At 39.9% G+C, this 21921-nt stretch overlaps 1 protein-coding gene across 1 annotated transcript in view; it reads left to right on the forward strand.

Annotated features, from left to right (window-relative positions):
* slc2a15a (solute carrier family 2 member 15a) overlaps positions 1-21714 on the forward strand; it is a 29903-nt gene extending 8189 nt beyond the window's left edge. Inside the window, exons 3-12 of the mRNA XM_054600408.1 lie at positions 2423-2583; positions 6034-6158; positions 7399-7544; positions 7867-7999; positions 8836-9023; positions 14000-14110; positions 15110-15211; positions 16433-16508; positions 19828-19955; positions 21413-21714. Coding sequence (XP_054456383.1) covers positions 2423-2583; positions 6034-6158; positions 7399-7544; positions 7867-7999; positions 8836-9023; positions 14000-14110; positions 15110-15211; positions 16433-16508; positions 19828-19955; positions 21413-21667 — 1425 coding nt within the window. The 3' untranslated portion in view covers positions 21668-21714. The remainder of the gene's footprint in view (positions 1-2422; positions 2584-6033; positions 6159-7398; positions 7545-7866; positions 8000-8835; positions 9024-13999; positions 14111-15109; positions 15212-16432; positions 16509-19827; positions 19956-21412) is intronic.
* The last annotated feature ends 207 nt before the right edge of the window (positions 21715-21921 follow it).

Here is a 21921-nt window from a genome sequence, read left to right on the forward strand (position 1 = left end):
TTAGGGAAACTTGATTAGGTTGTATTGGGTTATTTTTGGACATAGGCCAAGCCATAAAAGTTGTTGTTTTGCAGTTTGGGAGGAATGGAGATGATAGGTTCGAGATCACCCTTTTGTGTGTCGTTAAGGGACTGAACATCGGAACCATCTGGATGAAAAAATAGGTGAATGATGAAAATGATTAATACACTTTTCCCAAGTTGTGCCTCTGTCTGACAAGCAGTGATAGCATTCCGCGGGCTAATAGATAGGATAGGAAACAAGAGTCGATCCTCTTGACTTGCTGGACTACCCAGTCAGTGTGTTACTGAAGAGCAGAGTAACATGGACACTGTTGTCCCTGCTGTATGTCAGGAGCACGTAGAGTAGAAGCATGACGTTGTCATATAGCCACAAAGAAGGGGGTGGGAGTCTACGTATGTCAACAAAACGTGCAACTTTGACACCAGAGACTGTTCATTACCAGACATTACGACACTTAGAATTACGACAACATTATGTACTGATGATTACATATGAGCATTTAGTACATTTAAGTTATTACAATATGGCTAAAACAACATGTGAGATTCTTTAGTATGTCCAAACCTTATTATTAAACCAATAGTTTATGAATTGCGTATTATTTCAAGTGAAATATTACAGTATGCAAACATTGGACATTACAACAGCATAAATATCCCACAATGCAACGCGGTAGTGAGGCCAACACCCATACTAGGAAATGCCAGACAGCTCTGTAACGTCAATAACGCTTCAATGTAAGTTTAAGTATAAAAATGTCATTTTGCTATGCTTAATAGGCACATGCTCTCTACTACTACCTGCTTTCTTTTAACCACGATCATTCACCATTTATTTTAGCCATAAGGAGTTTTTAACCCAAACAATGATCTTTCCCTCACCCCTGCAAAGTCATTTTTGTGCATAAACCTAACCAGAACTCAACCTTTGTAACAGTGATTCATAACATGTTCCGCTTCCGCAAAAAGACTTTGCCTCAGTTCATGCCAACCACAGTGAATTTGCATTCCCACAATTCCTTTATCTCTGTGAGAAGGGGCGAACCCCATGTCATTTATTTGCATTCAAAGCATCTAAAGAGGTTTTTGAATGAAGCTTTGAAATCTCCAAAAATAACCCTAAATAAAAGGGGGAATATAGATTGCAAGCTGCAAAAAAAGAAAGAAAAAAAGCTGCTCAGCTTTCAAATGTTTATTTAGGATTTCATTTTCAATGTCAACTTGACATAAATTAAGGATTCATTACAGCCTTCTTGCTGCCTTTTAGCTTTGCATTAAATCTGAACACACTCTGGCATAATTCACATTTGGGTTTGAGTTTTTTTTGTACATACAATATGTTTGACATACAATATCGTTCAAAAGTTTGAAATCCACTGTTATATTTGTAACTATATATCACAGAAATAAAAACAGTATTATTTACATTTGAAATAGTGTTGGAGTGTTGAAGAAGAAGATTTTAAATATTTAGACTTGCAAGGAATCAATGTCCCCACAGTGTTGCATGACAGGGGAGAATACTGTTGAACTTGGATGTTGAATTTTCCAGTTTAGAAAAGCATCAGTGACCACAACGATACAACTGGCTCTAAATATTATGTTAGTCGTTTTTTTTGTCTACTCAGAAGAGGTTTAAACTGTGCTGATATTCCAATGGTGCTAACCCTAGACTAACCTTCTTTTTCTATTGTGGAGTTTGAAGAAGAGTGTTTCTTTTATTCTTATTAAACTGTAGCTCAGAGTGATCATTATCTCTTTCAGTTATCAGTCTGGTTGAACAATTGTAAAGGAATAAAAGACCAAACGTATACAGTAGTCCTCTCTGACTGCACACAAATAAGCTTTTGTGGCAGAAGATTCCAAACTTTTAAACAGTACTGTATATCAGTCCCTGTCCCGATTATTAATCAAAAACGGTCATTATTTTCAATATGTACTGATTAATGATCAGTTTGTTGTAACAGGAGAGGAGATCAGATGTTTAGGGACGTTTTTTTGATTGCACTTTTAGTTTTACAGCTAATACAGAAACAATTTATTTAAAAAGCAACGAAGCGCTTTTATCTAAATAGGAAGTTGGACACATTCACTATAGGCAAGAACATTTTAGAGACTACAAACAGAAGTGTTGTTGAAAATGTTTTAACTTTTATTTAGTGTAAGAACCAAAATAGATATGTTCAGAATTACAATTATGCCCAGTAAAATGATTGGGAGAGAGCCAAAAACAAATGGGATGTATATATAAAACACAAGTAAGACAAAAAGTTTTGGTATATCTATAATTATTGAATAATCCTTTATTCATACATCATGAATGATCATAGTTTTTCATTATTTCTGCCACCTTTCACACCACCTCCTCTTCTTACCTCCCATACTATGTCACCTCTCAGTACATAAAGGAGTTCTACAACAAGACGGTGCTGAGTCGTAATGGAACGGGACTCAGTGGGGAGACCCTGACCCTCATGTACTCTCTCACCGTGTCCGTCTTCGCTATTGGCGGTCTGCTGGGCTCCGTCATTGTGGGCATGCTGGTCTCTCGCTTCGGCAGGTAAGGGGAGGATTACAGATTCTAGACCAGGTCTACAACAGTCAGGGGCCGGTTTCTTTTTACCATGACCATTACATTACATTACATTACATTACATTACATTACAGTCATTTAGCAGACGCTTTTATCCAAAGCGACTTACAGGAAGTGTATTCAACATAGGTATTCAAGAGAACTACTAGTCACCAGAAGTCATAAGTGCATCTCCTTTCTTAAACAAGCATCTTAAAGCATAAGCCAGAGCAAAAGTATAGTGCAGAGGCAGATTACTACGAAAACAATAATTGCAACAGACTAATACGAATATAATAAGTGCTACAAACTACTACGAATAGGATAAGTGCAGTAAACAAATACGAATTCAATAAGTGCAGCGAACTGATACGAATACAGTAAGTGCAACAACTAATACGAGTGCAATAAGTGCTACGAGGAAGGCTCAGGGTAGTACTTCTTGAAGAGGTGAGTTTTCAGCCTGCGCCTAAAGATGGGCAGCGACTCTGCTGTCCTGACGTCAGTGGGGAGTTCATTCCACCACTGAGGGGCCAGGACAGAAAAAAGCTGTGACCGGGTGGATCGGCCGCAGGGACCTCTGAGCGACGGGGCAACCAATCGCCCCGAGGCCGCAGAGCGAAGTGGTCGGGCGGGGGTGTAGGGCTTGACCAAGGCCTGGACACAATCTTTCCCTAAGATCCCTTTATACTGAGATACTGAACTGGGATAATGTAATAATTATAAAGTAATAAAAGCTCATAATGTAATATTCAGCACATTTCTACAAAATTATGACATTATAAACTAAGCAAAAAAGGTTGAATAATGTAAAAAAATTCAACGCATAGGTTAAAAATTATTTAAAAAGAGTACTCTCCTTATCTTACTTGAGCAATGGAACCCTTCTAGTTTTACATGACACAAGTGGAGTCCTTAATTCAAAGTAACTGGGCTTTGTCTATTTGCCCTGGAGCTATGGTTCGGAGTCCCGAGATCATTTCTGAGGGTAGCCAGATGGTTGTCAAGAAATATCTAAAATAACATATTTAAAACTTTACATGACATCGCCTGTACCAGTCATATGATTTGCCTCAGAGCAGATTTTATTAAGTAAGAGTTAGAGTCATCATGTGAATGCTCATGAGTTTCTGACGGCAGATTTCCGATCGGGTCAGTTGGAGAGAATAAGTCCTCTTAACCAAACTGTCATCACAAACAGAGCATTATTTATCTACAATTATTTATCAGAGCACTCACAATAATCACTCCCAATCAGCAGGGGGAGGCGCATGGAAAGAGCTGTGTACGCAGGTTAGCGGATCTCTTTCTCCCTTATTTCCCTGTTGTCTGTGGATTGCTGCAATGGCGGAGAAACTGCAGTTGGATCCAAAAGTTCTATTTACAACCACGAAAAAGCAAGCAGGGTAAGAAACTGTTACCGGTTCAGATTTTTGATCTCATCCGCTCCGTTTCAGCAGTATGGACAGCGCCTCACCTACACAAGCACCTCTTCAATTAAGCATCCTCATTTCACCAGTTCACAGCACAAACGCCCACTTGCTTAGCTGTCGAGCTTACAATGATCATATATATGCCCTTATATTTAGAAACCAAAAAGCAATACACCCCTTGCCAGCTATGTGGGGATTTTCATAAGACAAACTGATTAATCTTGTGAGGTTGGGACTTGATACAAATTGAGGGTCACTGGTCCAGAGAACATTTACATCAATCAATTCTGAGCAAATTTGAACAGATTAACGTCACTGTGACCAGATGTCCCGGTTTATCGGACACAGCCTCGGTATCGGGGTGTGTCCCGTTGTATTAAGCGTTGTCCGAATTATGAACCTATTCTTGGAGAACAGCAAAGTAGTAACGTTAATCTGCTCAAACTACAAAAATGTAGTTTCATGTTTTTGAACTCTCACCAGTCAGTCTGTTTAATAGCTTTGGCTTGAACTGCCAGTGTGAGTCACAGAGTTGGATTAAACCAAACAGCCAATCAAATGTCATGGTTCATATTCACAGTGACCGATCAAAAGAGAGACATCAGCCACCTCCACCTTCCATCCCCGCTCTTCCAAAGTCTCCAAAGTCAACTTGACAAGTGAATATTGAGCAGATTGGGTTTCCCCCCCTCGTGGTTAGTGCTCTGTGTCAATTAGGACTTCCACTTGTGTCATGTAAAACAACAAGAAAGCAACTAAAGTACTTGGTTCACATGGAACATTAACAACATTCACCTGGATGAAACGATTGTGGGTTTTTTTCCCTCTTCCATCACCCTGACCTACTCCCTGCGAAGACTTCCACATACTCATTTGCGATAGGTCAAAAGCAAACGTAATCCAGACCAAAACCATTTTTATGGAAACATAACTTTCAGGAGACAAAACTGAGCAAGTAGAGTACTACATCAACCAGGAGACATTTGTCCTCAGAATCCCTGAGAGCTGTATTTGGATCTCGGCTCTGCTCTTGTCCTGACACCTGAACCAATAACCCCCCTTGGAGCACCCAACCAGTGGGGGTGGATAGTGGCCAATTGGCAAAAGCCAGCCTGAGAGACACTCAGCAGCATCTGGTGCTGCCACCAACACCAACACCTGAACACTCACCGCTAATGCACGGTCACGGTGAGGAACATGCAAAACTCTTTTTGACATTTTGAAACTTACACTGACAAGCATGGTCCCCTAGTGAAGTATTGAAACAAATGAGATGACACAAATTTAGGAAGTAAGGCCCCCTGAGTCAAAGACACCAAAACGCTGGCACTAAAGGCACTGGATCAGGGCCTTCTATCGATCATGCCTCCGTCCTCTGTTTTCAGAGCTGTTGGTAACCCCTTCCCCCGGTGTCCCGTCGTCCTTCAGAGTGCACAGTGTCCCCTCATCCCCCTCTGCCCTTCTGAAGTGTCCTAGTCCTCAAAGGGCAGAGGAAAGTTCTCTTATATTTCAGAGCGGATAACCTGAAAGCTCCATCCGTCTCCACTGTTTCATGGAACTTCAGTGGACATTTACATGCAAATGAAAAGCAGGCAATTTATAATCCCATTTACAGCCCGATCAGTTTCCTTACCCAGCAGTGTTTTATGGTTAATCGCGGTTTATCTCCAACCTTGTGAGCTGTGTTAGCGTTTTATAGCTAATCGGGATTTATACGCATATGCATGTCTATCATTATGACTCTGTGTGGGTTTGTGTATATCAGGCTGGGGGGGGGGGGGGGGGGGGTTCTGCTATCGACCACCATATACTGCTGCTGTCCTCACTGTTTCATAAACCTCTGGGTCATATGCTTTTATGTATATTAATAATGTCTGGCTTCTGCTTGTGTGTGTGTGTGTGTGTGTGTGTGTGTGTGTGTGTGTGTGTGTGTGTGTGTGTGTGTGTGTGTGTGTGTGTGTGTGTGTGTGTGTGTGTGTGTGTGTGTGTGTGTGTGTACTCACAGGAAAGGCACAGTGGTAAAAACAACAGTGCTGGTGTTTATTGCCGGCACACTCATGGGCTTTAGCAGGATTTGTGGGTCACCTGAGATGGTCATCGTCGGCCGCTTCATCACAGGGATTCACTCAGGTACACATACACACACACACCTCTGTATCCACCGGGTCATGTACACTATATGGCTAAATTTATGCAGACAACCCAGGAGGCAATGTCAAAATCTCTCAATTTGCATTGTCCCTAATGGCCAACAGGGGGCGACTCCTCCGGTTGAAGAAAGAAGTCTGGTTGTATAGAAGTCTTTTAGAAAATGACTCTACTTCTCTCTTGATTTATTACCTCAGTAGACATTATAAACATGAGTTTATGGTCTCAATTGCTAGTTCAAAGTCTTCTTCAATACAGCATGATGTTCATTTAGAAAATCATGGTCCCATTTAGAGTAAAAGAGAGCGTGGCTACCTTGTGATTGACAGGTCACTACAAGGGATGTATACGGCGTCTCCTCGTCACTCCTCCGCCGTCCAAATATCGTCTTTTATGTTCAACTTCTTATATACAGTCCATGGGACACCCTTGTTCCAGTTTAGGGACATCCCTTTCCACAAAGCCAACTCCATAATGACAATGTGATGTCCCTCTGGACACATTTTCCGCTTGGGCAGGAGTCTGTTGTCATTATACTGTCACGCGTGGTCAACGTTGTGAAAAATTTGTGGTTAACGTTGTAACATGTCAGGTTAGGTTAGGTTTAAGCAACAAAAACACTTGGTAAGGGTTTGGAAAAACATAATGGTTTTTCTTCAAATAAGTACGTTATTTAGCAAAACTTAAGATACGGATGTAACATAGTGTGACTCAGTGGCGTAGCATAACTTCAGATCGTGAAGTAAAGTGATACTTGAGACTTCATTTTAAACTGCGACCTTCTAATAATGACAAATATGGGTTAACATTGGACTTAGGTGAAAGCCCAGTGCGTCCCATACAGACGCTAAAGGTTACCTTGTGTCGGTATCACGCCACAGAGGGCCACTGCCCAAGGGTCGGTATTTGAAACCTCAGGAGTGAGACCAGCATGAAAAATAAATCGTTTTTTTTAACATCACTGACTACGTTTACAGTCCCCATCTAACAATCCAATTTTGGAATTGTTCTTTGGTATCGGTCAGGCATCTACATGCTTTGTTGGAGTGCCCCATACTTTTGCCAATGTAGTGTCGGTATCTCTATTGGCTCTGTTTGCTCAGATACATGTTTGTTTACACTAAAGTTATACTAGAATTATACTATGAAGTCTTTATAGAACATTTGTTTTAAATCAGTGCATTGTTATGGTGATCTTCCATTTGCCTTTTTTTCCTTGCAGGTATCTCTCTAAGTGTTGTCCCAATGTACCTGGGTGAGATAGCGCCTAAGAACCTGCGAGGCTTCCTGGGTCTCGTGCCGAGTATCTTTATTGGCACCGGGGTCTTCGCTGCCCAAATCCTGGGCCTACATGAGCTTCTGGGAAAGGTAGTCAAACACGGTTTTACAACATTATTTTAACTGACAGAGCACGTTTTGGACGGTTTAAAGTTGACCTGAGATGTCCTGAAATGGAACCATTCAATAGAATGTATTCGGTGTTACTCATATACAACCAATGTGGTGTTTACCTATACAATAAATGCATAAAAAACACTATATAACTTTTGTATCCCTGACTAGCAGACATTGTTTAATAAAATATAAAAAATAGTTGTCATAACATTATCAGTGCCATCTTTTTACTGCTGAGACCAGATGAGAGTTTCAGCATGTGTATAAATATAACTGAGTTGTATAACTGTTACAGGAGGAACACTGGCCCCTCTTTCTTTCAGTGGTGGTGGTGCCCACCTTCATCCAGTTGATGCTGTTGCCATGGTTCCCGGAGAGCCCAAGGTACCTGCTGATCGAGAAGCACAACGTCCATGCCGCCATCACAGGTCAGTGTTGTGGCACCGCTGCACATTAACGACGGGGCGCCTTACAGAAAGAGAGAACGCTGAGTTTTGCCAACATTTTCGGCAACATTTTATTTGGCTTCTGTGCATAAGAAGCCAAATAAAATGTTCAGTAGAAATCCATTTTGAGACATTCATTCTTTTATTGCACTATGGCAGTTATGAATTGTGTCTACCTTCACATAGCTTTAATTATTAAAAAAAATACAACTGTGTTTGATCACTATAACAATTAGAAAAAGTGCACTCAGTAGAGAGCAGCTCTCCGCCAGCTGTGTCAGCAACCAACACTGCTCTATAGTGTGATTGAATGAATAAAACCCACAACTGGCCAACCAACTGTCTCGACACCAATGGGCTGTAAGGCGTCATTAAACACAAATCATTTAAACTCTAAAACAAGCTCCGATGTATGTAGGCAATCAGTTGGAAATTGACATTTAAAACACGTCATACAATCTTGCCAAAAAACAAAATCAAACTCGCCGAGCTGTCCACCCCCTTAGCAGCGGCCGAGTGGTGGCGATGTACTGAGCAATGTGTGTACTGGTAGTTACGTTAGCTCTTAGCTGTTAGCCATACACAATGTCATGTCCGTGGACAGACACAGAGGTGCACACCCACTCACGGACACACACACACACACGACCAGGAAAAAGTAAAGGTGCTGATGACCGGTGGACAGACTGTCCAACTGACACCAGCATACTGTAGCAACACTACACCACATCAGCTGATGTAGCTGCAAAGACTTATGTCTCATATGTATTCTGGTTTCTGTGCCGTGACCATGCTGCTTCCTGTCCCCTGTCTCTCAGCCCTGAAGTGGTACAGAGCCAAGGTAAACATCCAGGCTGAGATTGAGGAGATGCAGGAGGAGCAGCGCTCCTTGTCGTCAGTGGAGACCCTGTCGGTTTGGAAACTGCTCCTGGATGACACAGTCCGCTGGCAGGTGCTCAGCGTCATGGTCATCAACATCGGCATGCAGCTGTCTGGCATCGATGCTGTAAGGACTCTTTGAAAACTGAGTAATGTATACTTAGAAGAAGAGGGTTGATATTACTAAATAGCTAACTATCTTTAGTAAGTACACATTTTCACTACAGTTTAAGATGCTTGACCTCGGAGTAAATACTCTTTAGATGTTGCATACAAGTATAGGCATCTTTGGGTCATTGGTTTTTTGATTTTGTTATGCCAAGTTTAAAGTTTAAAATCAACAGAATTATGACTAAAGGCCTTTGCATACCGTGTCTGTTTTTTTTATTCAAAATTGGGCGCTATATATAGGACCGCAAGGTGTGCCAATCTCGTTTACACAACAACTCCAAAACTTTTGTTCGTCATTAAAGTTTTCCCAACAGGTTAGACTTTCTATGTAATTCTTTTTTACTATTTCTCAAAAGCTTAAGAGTTGTTTGACCACTCAGAGCCACTGTAACGTAATCACCCAATGCTAATTTCATTCATTCATTAAATCCTTTTGGGAATAGCTCAATCCATTTTTCACTCTTTTGCAAATTTTCTCAATGAATAGAATAATAAACCTCATCGGACTCATTGCGCAATAATTATTTGCTTAATGATTTTTATTTTCTGTGCAAAGACTTTAAGTCATGTGACTTAGTAGACAGTGATCACAGCTCTGCCAACACAACTATTAATGTTAAATATACATACATTGTGACCTTTTATTATACTGCGATTTGCCTAAAAAAAACGGGGCCCAAAAGTCTTTGATCGTATAACGTACGGTTACTGTCCGGAGGGTGTTCCAATGTTTAGCAGGTGTTTGCTGCAAAGCGGTATCAACAAACATGTTCTGTGTCTATATCCCCTCTATGAGCTCGTTTACCATCAACTGTTGGTTGCCAAATGGTGTCTGTTAAATTGAATCTTTAGGCTACAATGATGAGCAGCACAAACTCCTGCCGAAACAGCATCAGATGTTTTTTGTCAGTTCTGGCTCTTTTTTTTTTTTTTTTTACTTTGGACTTTATCTCCCTCACTTCCCAATGGTTCAGTTGGCTCTTTCCATCCCTTTGTCCACCTCGACCACTCCCCCATGTTTCCACTGCTCCCTCATCTGATTGATCTAGCTTATTAGACAAAGACACTGAGATGAAAGTAGGCCTAAACGATCCCTCATTGTTTTATAAGCCTCTCGTGGTCTGGTGAATGAAGCCAAAAGCTGGTGTCATCATTTTTCTGCCCATACGATTAGCCAAATTCCCCCTCTGAATTATGCCCCGGAGATTCATTAATTATTCAAATGATTACTGGGGCGCCCGGGCCAGAAAGTGCACACGGTAAGCACTGGAGCTGAACTCATTAGCACGCCCTTCTCCAGGCTGTATTTTTAGCTGCTAATTAGCTCTTGCCGAAACAAAGTGGAGCAGTGCTGAAGCACGCACATACTGAGAGTAGCGCTGAGGATGAGGAGGATTATGTTGGTGTTGGTGTTGGTGTTGCTGACGGAAACAGTAATACTAACATGGAAATTAATCAATCAATACAACCAATGAGGATGACAGTGATGCGGGTAAAGGTGACTTCGGTGACCATAGTAACGATGCTGACAGTACTGATGGAGATGATGAACTGAATAATGACGGCCGAGATGATTACAATCCATGACAACAATGATAGTAATTAGAATCGTGGTGACCATGATGATGATGATGATTATGAGGATGATGATGGTGATGATGATGAGGGTCAGAAAGTCCGCAAACCTGACGATACAACGTTGAGAATGAAATTGACTCTGGTGACCATGACGATCAAGATTGACAGTTATAACAGAGATGGTGATGGCGGTGATGAAGTTATCATCATCATCACACCAACCATCATCATCATCAAGTGTTCGCAGCTATACCTACAAAAAATGATTTGCTGTAGTTGTTAGATATCCCACGGAATTCAATTTGTATGTCATCCAGGTAATCAAGAAGCAGATAGCAAAAGCTTTCACAGGGTGGGGTTTGGTGGATGGGTCCAACAAAAAGTGTTGTTTCCCCCAGGAGACTTCTTTTTGCTCTTTGTGTGAAACATGAAATCAATGTTGATTTATTTATCACGTAACTTGTGTAATTCAGTTTTGGCACCGTGGTTATTTTAACTCATACAACCATCTTTCCTTAAACCTAACCTAAGTCTGTTTCATAAAAATAACTAGGTATCTCCCGACCTTTTCCTAAACCTAACTAAGTATCTCATGAACGTTTCCGAAGTATCTCACAATCTTTTCCTAAACCTAACAAAATATCTCAAGATCTTTTCTTAAACCTATCTAAGTACCTCACGATCTAACTAAGTCGTTTTTTTGCCTAAACCTTACTAAGTATCTCAAGGCACCTTTACAGAACCTAACCTAACTTAGTATTTTACAATCTTTTTCCTAAACCTAACTAAGTACTTTACAATCTTATCCTAAACCTACTAAGTATCTAATGACCGTTTCCGAAGTATCTCACAACCTTTTCCTAAACTTAACTTAGTATTTACGATCTTTTCTTAAACCTAACTAGTATTTTACGACTTTTTCCTAAACTTAACTAAGTCTTTACGACCTTTGCCTAAACCTAAGTATTTTACAATATTTTCGTTAACCTAAGTATCTCGCAACCATTTCCGAAGTATCTCACAATCTTTTCCTAAACCTAACAAAATATCTCAAGATCTTTTCTTAAACCTATCTAAGTACCTCACGATCTAACTAAGTCGTTTTTTTGCCTAAACCTTACTAAGTATCTCAAGGCACCTTTACAGAACCTAACCTAACTTAGTATCTCACAACCTTTTCCTAAACCTAACTAAGTATTTACGTTCTATTCCTAAACCTTACTAAGTATCCCAAGCCTGTTTCCTTAACTTAACTAAGTATCTCACAACTCTTTCCTAAACTTAACTTAGTATTTACGATCTTTTCTTAAACCTAACTAGTATTTTACGACCTTTGCCTAAACCTAAGTATTTTACAATATTTTCGTTAACCTAAGTATCTCGCAACCATTTCCTAAGTATCTCACAATCTTTTCCGAAACCTAATGAAATATCACCAGTCTTTTCTTAAACCTAACTAAGGAGTTTGTTGCCTAAACCTAACTAAGTTGCTTTCCATAAGATATCGTAAGAGCTGTTGTATGAGGATACGACGAAGTGATTGAGGTGTTGATGGTTATTTTTAATGATGATGCTGAAAAACGTGATCGCAAATCATTTCTGATGTTGAAAATTATAATGATTACGGTGAAGATGATAATAACGGTAACAGAGGTGACGATGACGAAGGCGATGAAGACAAACAATGATTGTGACTTTGATGATGATGATAGCAGTGGTGACTGGCAGATGCTCGCGGTGATCTTCAGTCCTAAGTGCATGTGACAGTTGGCAAGCCTTGGCACAGTTCCTGGCACACCACAAGATGTCTGTGTGTTAATGCCAGCCTTGTGTTTAGTGTACTTTCCTACCTGGTCCTCTTACCATCGCCGTCTGCTGTCTCCAGTTTATACCCCTCCGCATCCTGTCCTGCTGCCCCTGAAGCCTCAAATTGAGTTTAATTGAATGTGAGCAAATATCTGCCGTCTCTCTGTGGCAACACCGCGCCACCTGTGCAGCAGGTCCTAAAAGTCTGCCTCCTCGTTTGGATATTTACACTGTTGTTGTTTTTTCTTATCGAAGCATATGTCACATTTTGGAAAGAGATGTCTTTTACACCTTGCTTCTCAGCCAAACTGCTCACAGATGACTCGTAGCTTTCTAGCTACTTTGGGAAAATGTTCGCTCAAATCCAACTTGTCCAATACCGCCGCTTGGTCAATGGCCCTTCGCTTCAAACTATGAGGCTCTAGCTTCAGCTTTGGAACTGTCAGGGATGCTTTATTGTGAAACCCACTGCTCTTCTTGGCAAGACCCGCCCTGTGAAGCACTCAAGTGCTAGGATTGGCCAGGTGTCCGTGCCCGAAGTACTGGTAACCTGATTTGTTCCGGTCCTATGGCCTGACCAATGGGCCTGTCCTAGCCCTAACTACTTGAGGTCTAAGCCCGACCTTAACAAACAGTCTACACTTAAACCAGCTAAGCAGGGCGGGTCTTGCCAAGAGGATTAAAGTGGGATTTAGACTTACCGTCAGGGCGACAGTTTCCGCTCGTTGCGTGTATACCGTCTATTCAAAATAAAATTAACATGTTCGCAGGACCAGTACAGTTTATATTCATGTCCATATTCATTAATTATTTTATTTTGGACACATAGCAGCTGTAGAAGAAACTGTAAACACAGCAATGACGTATAATAACCGCAAGATGAGACAGGTCCGTGTTGCAGTAATCTCCATGTATATAGACTTTTCCCAGGCTGTCATTTAAACTTTGAACACGTACACGCCACCATTATACAGTCCTTTTTTTATGATGGATGGGTAAAAAAACGTAACTTTCACCCAGGAGAGCTGTGTTTGTGCCCCGTGTGAAAGTAAAAGTCAACATAGACCCATTTCAATTAACATACGTATATACACGAACATATTTTAAATTCAATCACACAGCATTATGTTATGTGGGTTGAAAAAAGTTACATATGTGAATTGACAAAGCCTAATTATGTTATATTTTAAGCCAAACCAACTTGTTTTTGTAAACCGAAGGAAGTTGTTTTATTGCCTAAACCTAACCAAGTTTCCTTGTGATTATGGAGTTGTTTTTTTTGAATGAACGAGTTGTAATTGACAAGTGCAAAACTGACACTGGAGGGGTACGCAGAGCGTCGTAGATTGAAGCTCAGGGCTGCTGACCAAACTGCCATATTTGGCTGAGAGTCTCACAAAAAATGTTATTGTACATTTCATTCTAAATTAAATTTTTTAACCAACAGACATGTGGTCACCGGGAAAATTATGCTTTTTTTTTCTGATTACAGCATAATTAAAATGGATTTCACCTAACTTATCTTTAAGTGCCATTTTTCCACCACAGATCTGGTTCTACACCAATGACATCTTTGAGAATGCGGGTATCCCAGAACCAGAGATCCCGTACACCACAGCAGGAACAGGAATTATAGAGATCATCGCTGGACTCATTGGGGTAATTTTACAAATTAATGAGGTGCAATTATTTTGATTTTGTGCTGTGAAATAATTTTTTTGAATATGATTTATTGATTTGAGATAAGATATGATAAGATAAGATAAATCAATATCAATTTCATGACTGTGTGGTACAGAGCTCTGTGATTAAAACAGACATGAGATTGGTGTCTATCTTAACATCTCACAAAGAAGTCGGTTTTCCAAATGTTGAATTATTCCTTCCAGCCCAGTATCATGGCAGTTCGTGAAATATAGTCACTAAAATAAATCTATTGGTTTCTGTACAGGGACACAAACTATCTGTTTCTTTTGTGTCGTTCAGGATGAAAATAATGCCAATTGAAAGTCAATTATGCATCCATATGACTAAGCAACAGTCAGAGCAAGTTAAGTACTTTATGATATAGGAAAAGACGACTTTTGGTTGGCGGGTCAAACAAACAAGACTTTTTAACTTTCAAGACCGATGTTCGAGACCGCCTTGTGGTTTTATGGTAGTGGTTGTGTTTCCTTAACCAAACTGTTTGTGACAGTTTTCCTGAACCTAATTACGTTGTTTTGTTCCCTAAACCTAACTGTTGGTTTTGTTCACTAAACCTTAATGTTGGATTTGTGCCCTGAAACCTAAATGTTTGTGGTTTTGTTCCCTAAACCTAACTGTTTGTGGTTTTGTTCCCTAAACTTAACTGTTGATTTGGTTTCCTAAACCTAACTGTTGGTTTTGTTCCCTAAACCTCAATGTTGGTTTTGTTGCCTAAACCTAACTGTTGTTTTCAACATATTGTCTTTAGGGGGAAAAAAACGTTCCTAGGGACACGCAAAAAAGGATAATTTGTTGTCCCGGTGCAAATAAACAATATATTGCATTTCTGGACTATTCCACAAACTGCCATGAGATTGTGTTGTTCCTTCAGATACATTTAAGCACACTGAGGTTCACTGTTTGTTCTTGCATCTATAGTGTGTATTCAATTACCAATGCCTCCTCCTGCAGTGTTTCTCCATCGAGAGGCTGGGCAGGAGGCCTCTGATGATCGGGGGTTTTACCATGATGGGCCTCTGCAGTGCTGGAATCACAGTGGCCCTCATATTACAGGTGTGTGTGTGTGTGTGTGTGTGTGTGTGTGTGTGTGTGTGTGTGTGTGTGTGTGTGTGTGTGTGTGTGTGTGTGTGTGTGTGTGTGTGTGTGTGTGTGTGTGTGTGTGTGTGTGTGTGTTTCCCTAAAAGACCCACACATTTCCACTACAGGGAGATGTGTGGGTGCAAGGCCAAAGAGACAGCAAGCAAACCCCCCATCTCAGCAGCTGCTAATGTGCCCTTTGAGCATCAGCTGAGCTGCTCAGTCAGCCACAGTAGGAGAGTAGCCTTTCTCCCTTTGTGTATTTAAAAGTCTGCATCTTATGACATATGGGTATTTCCAGCGATTACAATCCCAGTCGACCTGAGGTCCACAGATGCAAAAAATAACTCCAAGCAGTTATCTCTTCTCCTTCTTCACGCTAAATATCTTCCATCTGCTTGGTATATGTTTAAAGGAATACATCTCTGCCAAAATGACCATTTTTATATATTTACACACCCCGAGCTTGAATTCTTGAAGAAAACATTTCCTTGCATGTCTACACAGTGAAAAGAGAATCACAATTCTGAGAAAAGGCCACATTTATCAACAGCAGAACTATATCAAAAACATCCGTTAACAGACTCATGCAGTATAATCCAGTACAGTTTTATTTATCCAGTAGAATACCAACACCAATCTCCATTTTTCAGTCAGATGAAGCTTTGGGAGTTTACGGATACCCCATTTCTTTCCCTTCATTGTATTTTATCTTTCAGCGGGCTTAAATATAAAAACTCTCTGCATGGTGCCCCTTAATAGATCTATTTTATCCTCTCACTGCAGCGAAACACTCGCACCAACATGGACCTTTGAGTCTGTTTAACATAGTGCTGTTTTTGGTCTGAAAGACTAACTTTAGAGGGCCCAACGCTGGAAACCCCATGCTGACATGAAATCACAGAAAGGCCGCCAGCTGAATTAAAAAGTTATTATCACTCTTTTTTTCTGTCACCGTCCTTTCCTGCCTCACTTTCCCAAAGTTGCATCCTGATAGGAGACGAGTGGAAGTGAGGTCGGAGAGGAATCGAGCAGAAGGAGAGGACAAACACGTTCCAGGTGTTTAAGAGGGGGAATGAGTGTGGGGAGGGCTGTGCAGCAGCAGCGGGCGGAGGAGCTGTTGGGGGGAATGGGTGGAGTGGAGTTCCCCCATCAGAGAAAATAACTTAAATGTCCTGCTGCTCCTTCTCCCCGCAGGCTCACTTATCGTTCATGCGCTACGTCAGTGTCTGCTGCGTGGTCGGCATCATCGCCGGCTTCTGCATCGGCCCAGGCAAGTTGCTCTATAATGCATGTTAAAGGAACCAAACTCAAGCTGTGCACACACACACACACACACACACACACACACACACACACACACACACACACACACACACACACACACACACACACACACACGTGATAGTGGAACCTCCTGTATGGTTCTGCATTACTAATATCCTTCCATGCTGTGAATATGACACCATTAAACTGACCTGACCTGATGCAGCGTATAGTTCTGTTCTGGTTTTTCATTATATCATACAGGTGTCAGAGGAGCTATCAACAGATTCCAGACAAGTATGGTTGTGTACAAAAGTTTTGACATATTATGAAAAGCTATACCAACAGAAGAAAAGCCCAGAACACAGTTACTTACTATCTACTCCCTATATCATGACTGCAAATAATTTATTAATCTGAATTATTAGGTCCATAAAATGTTCAAACTATTAAAATGTTTTTTGACAGAAAGTGCAAAGTTTGCTACTTTGGCATGCTACAAAAAAGACCACACTTTTTTTTTTTAATTTGTTTCTTGAGAAAAGTTTCACAATAAGTATACATCGGATTTGTGATGTGTTCTTAAACCGCACAATTGTTACACACCTATGTTTTGATTATGAATCCTGTTGTCTTGGAGATTGAAGGCGTGTGCCAGTTGATCCTTATTAGTGTAAAAACACCTGGCCAATCCACATACAAAGGAAGCAGACTGCAGGGCCATGTGCTCAAACAGAAACTTAGAACGACCCAAACGAAAGTCTAAAGAGGCTGGAGCACAGGACGCTAAACGTTAAAAATAAAACTTATATGGAGGTTCTGGAGGAAGGTAACGTCAAATGGACGTTTTTATATAGTAACATCGGTAGTGGATATAAAAAAACACCAAAAACAATGCATGGGATGCTATAACTTGTAAAGTGTTGAAGTTATAAAATGTTTATTTAATTTAAAAAGACCATAATGATTTGTAAAATAATGAAAATAATTATATTTCAAAAATAATAAACAATAGAGATATTGTTGTAACTTAAATCCCATAATGTAGTACAACTTTAGAATTTAAGAAAATGCAATAACTAATAATTATTGCACAAACACATAAGCACTAAAATGTGCGTCAGTGTGCTCTTGAGTTAGGTAGATTATTTTCTTACCTAAGAACAAATCCCAAATAAGATATATGTGATATATCATTTAAATATTGTCGTGGGACAGGTCTTATCTTCTGAGTTTGGTAGTAACAGAGTACTTAAGTTGATTCACAAATCCAAAGATTTAAACAGAATTCCTTCACAGTTCTCCAACCATGTATTGGATGTGTATGTATAAAAACTAAACTAAACTAAAGTGAAACTGAAAAGTCAAAAGTCAAATAAAATGAAAACTAAATATGTTTTTAAAGCTATTACAACATGGATGCCACACAGCTGTGAATGAGCCAATAACCGTGAAGCATGTTGCCAACAGCTGATTCCAATTGGACATTACAAGCACAACTTCAGCGCTCTGCTTGAATAGCATGCTCCATTTGCTGGAGCGGGAACCTGTCACTTTTTTTTGCTTAAATCAATTGTCAAAATAGTTGAATTTTCTGACAATAAGTAATTGATTAATTGACGTTATCATTTTTAGCTCTAATGTAGACTGTCCTCAACATGTGTCTGTTGAAGATCCACAGTTAGCGCAGATTGTTTTAGATGTAAATTATCCCTACTATTTCCTCCATTGTATTGGTGTAGAGACGGACAACATGTACGGAGATATGCCACTAGAGGAAAGTGCAGAAATATCTATATATTTGTAATTTCCAGTTTGGATTAAAGCTGAGAAGGGATGACTGTATTTCTTTAGCACAACATCACTTAAACTCGTGCACTTCCTGTATGACTTCAGCCCTCTCCAGGTGATGAACAGCACCTCTGACATGGTTAGTCTGCAGAGGTCCAGGTTGCTTTGTGTTATTAAATGTCTCCCTCTGGAGGTTGTACCCCAATTTTCTTTTGTAGGGTTTTCTTATTCTAAGAAAGATAGGAGTCTGAGAGTCTCAAGCTATTAAACTTCATATTTACATGTTTTTTTTTTACAAATCTGTAATGATAACATTTATGAAAAGTGTTACTTTATGTATCTTACCTTCAGTGATAAATATGCATATTTATTCCCCCCAAGCAGTTTTTCATGATGACTAATCCATGGCCTCCTGTTAGAAAGACAAATAATGCCGTGTTAATGGTAGAATATGATAACAAAATATTAGCAATATGCATTTGTTTGCTATATGACTCTCCTGTACACACAGTGGCCCTCGCCTCATCAGCTGGTTCTGTTCTCTTATTAACCTTTCATAAACCTTATTGTGTAAGAGATGGTAAATGAACATGAATTATATTTTCTATACACAGCCACTCATCAGTATAAATGTTTGCTGACATACTCTATAAGGAGATTCATCTGCACTTCTTTATATATATATATATATATATTTATATATATATATATATATATATATATATATATATATATATATATAAAAGAAAAACAGGGTACTTGATTTGTAAAGAGAAATTGTGGCTTGAAGGCGAGACACTGCAGGCAAACTATTGTTTTGTTACACTGGTCCATTTAGAGATTTTAAACTATTTTGTTTCTTTCAGACTAGTGGATCAAAAACACATTTAGGGATTTTTTTGTGACTACTTTGTCTATTTGCACCTGTAGATTTCTACTAAATTCACCAAAAGTTTATGTTAGATAATTTTCATATTTAACATGACATTTACAAAAAACAAACAAAGAAATTAGCCTTAATTTAACTAATTAACTGGGATAATTTCATGGTGATATCTATTAGTTTTTGTTTTTTTTAACCCTAAAATGAAAACAATAATTCTGAACCTGGCTTTGTCCAATCTCCAGATTTCTGTTCTTGGAATGTATTCAAACTAGCACATATTTAATAATATAATGCCTTGTTGGCACATTTAATCATAACATCTCAGAAAACTTATTTTACATATTATATAGAAATAAATGAAAAAGAATTCTGGGATTGGAGATTACAAATGTATTCAGATTATTAAAGGAAGCCTGCACAATGTGTGTGTGGGCGTAATGAAAGACACAATCACGATGCATTGTGGGAAATGTAGGATCAAGAGTGTTTGGAGCTTCACCCATACAAAGGACTAAAAGTCCCTCTGCTGAACAGATTTTAACAGTTTGTTTTTTATTTAAATTTTATGAGCAGATCAACCCCTTTCAGTAAACTCAAGTGTGTGATTTTTATTTATTTTTTTATGTGTTTTGCTTTGATCCTGTTCCAGCGGGAGTTCCCTTCCTGATGACAGCAGAGCTGTTCAAACAGTCCCACCGGCCGGCGGCCTACATCGTAGGAGGATCACTGAACTGGCTGTCTAACTTCACCGTGGGCTTCGTCTTCCCCTTCTTACAGGTGAAAGCTATACAATGTGATTCCCTGCGGGAGCTTTGCTCTTTCCTAAATCTTAATTCCAATGCCTGGGCGTTTAATAAACACAAATTTAATGTGATCCGAACCAGTAAATCTTTACATTACAAACAGCGAGTTTGAATTCTCTCTCATGCTTCCCATTTGTTGACTTAAGCAAGGAATCTCGCGAAAGATTGTACTGCAGGAATCTGATTCTGATAAAATATTAGCTTACAAAGACAGTCAAAACTGGGAGACATTCAAATATGTTGAAAAGTTCTATTAGCTGCATTTGTTCCATTTGCTCCAATGAAAAAGGAAAGATGAACTTGAATTATATAATTGCAGTTATGACTGTGTGGTTTTCCCACTTTTTAAATCACAATTTGTTTTTCCCATCTTCCGCTGTGACATCCACCATTGGTTCCTGGCCATGAGCCAACCATGGACATTACATTTATAAAGTTATATAGCATGCGTCTTAATCACCAGGCCAACAGATGCCCCTCTTCCTTTTTCCCCCTAAATAACTGGTTGTCTTGTTTGATACAGCTACAGTAGTGATGAGTGGTTACTGATTTTATTGTCTCTGTAGTGATGTGGGGATCAGCAAATTAAGCTCCAGGAAGTTATTGGTAGATCACATACATTCTCAGTCCCAACTCGTCAAATACTGAAGCTCGGGCATTGGGCCTACGCTTCACACTACGACACTCTAGGTACCTAGCTAGTTTTTGGACACCTCAGGGAGGGTGTGTCAGTTTATACTCGTTACATGGGTGGCGTCTCACGTGAGTCATGTTACCAATGACACTAACGACAACGTGAATAAATGCCAACATTTACTTTAAGTTTTGAATTGGACACGAACAGCAGTATCCTGGATGACAAGTCCTGTGGTCGTTCGACCCCTCTTGTTTGCTGCCCTCAGTGGACTTTCTCTCTCTGACCATTTTTAAAATGACGCAGGTGGGAGTTGGGAGTGTGACTGGGTTGGTAGATCAGAACGCCATGATGGATCGGGCAGTATCCATAGTTCCAATGTGATCATGCGGCGTTCACTTCATATGGAAAGGAAGGTAGACAATACAAAACTATACTGTAGCTATTGACTGGGAGTTTAATCACCTTGAACAAAGGAGTACGGTGAATGTGATGAGGGGTATGTGCTGGATTCTTCTGGCCCTTCTATATACTGACTCTTCAAGCCAGATATATGGAGCTTTCAGAAATGCATCCCAGTCATAATTACAACTTAGACATTGATTGTTTCCAACCTTGAGCTGCATCATGCCTCTATTAACCGGAAAAAAAACGTTGCTCTCTTTGAGTCCCCTCTGCTTTTATCCGAAATAACTATTTTCCATTTGGCTCACTCACTTGTTTTGTCAAATTTTTCCATCCTCATCTCTCAATCCTTCCAACGATCCTCCATCCATCTGCCACATCTACCCAATCAGATGTCAGCGGGGTCTTACTGCTACTTAGTGTTTGGCAGCATTTGTCTGGCCGTGGCCTTCTACGTCTACATTGTGATCCCAGAGACTAAGAACAAGACCTTCATGGAGATCAGCCAGATGTTCTCTAAGAAGGAGGCAGTCCTAGAGACCCAGGGCCTAATCCACGTGGACCAGCTAAAACTGAAGAAGATGAACGGCTACGGTGGGTTGGAACATGCTTCACTGGAGTATGACAGCTCTTCGTCCGTACCTTAACCGAGCTTCAGGTTATCACTGTGACTACTGTACAAAACCATTTACAATTTTTCTTCACCATTGTACTGTTGTGATATGTAGACATGAACAAAACACCACCTCAAGTGGACACAGTGGGCTCTGGTCGGGTGTGCTGTATATTCAACAATTAATAGTATGAAGTTCTGGTATTTGCAACTTCTTCAATCAATTTATTGTTTCAGTCTGTTTGGGCCATTGGGTCTTATATTCATGTGTTTGGCCGTTCATCGTAA

This window comes from Anoplopoma fimbria, chromosome 6, assembly GCF_027596085.1.
Source record: "Anoplopoma fimbria isolate UVic2021 breed Golden Eagle Sablefish chromosome 6, Afim_UVic_2022, whole genome shotgun sequence".
Classification (NCBI taxonomy): domain Eukaryota; kingdom Metazoa; phylum Chordata; class Actinopteri; order Perciformes; family Anoplopomatidae; genus Anoplopoma; species Anoplopoma fimbria.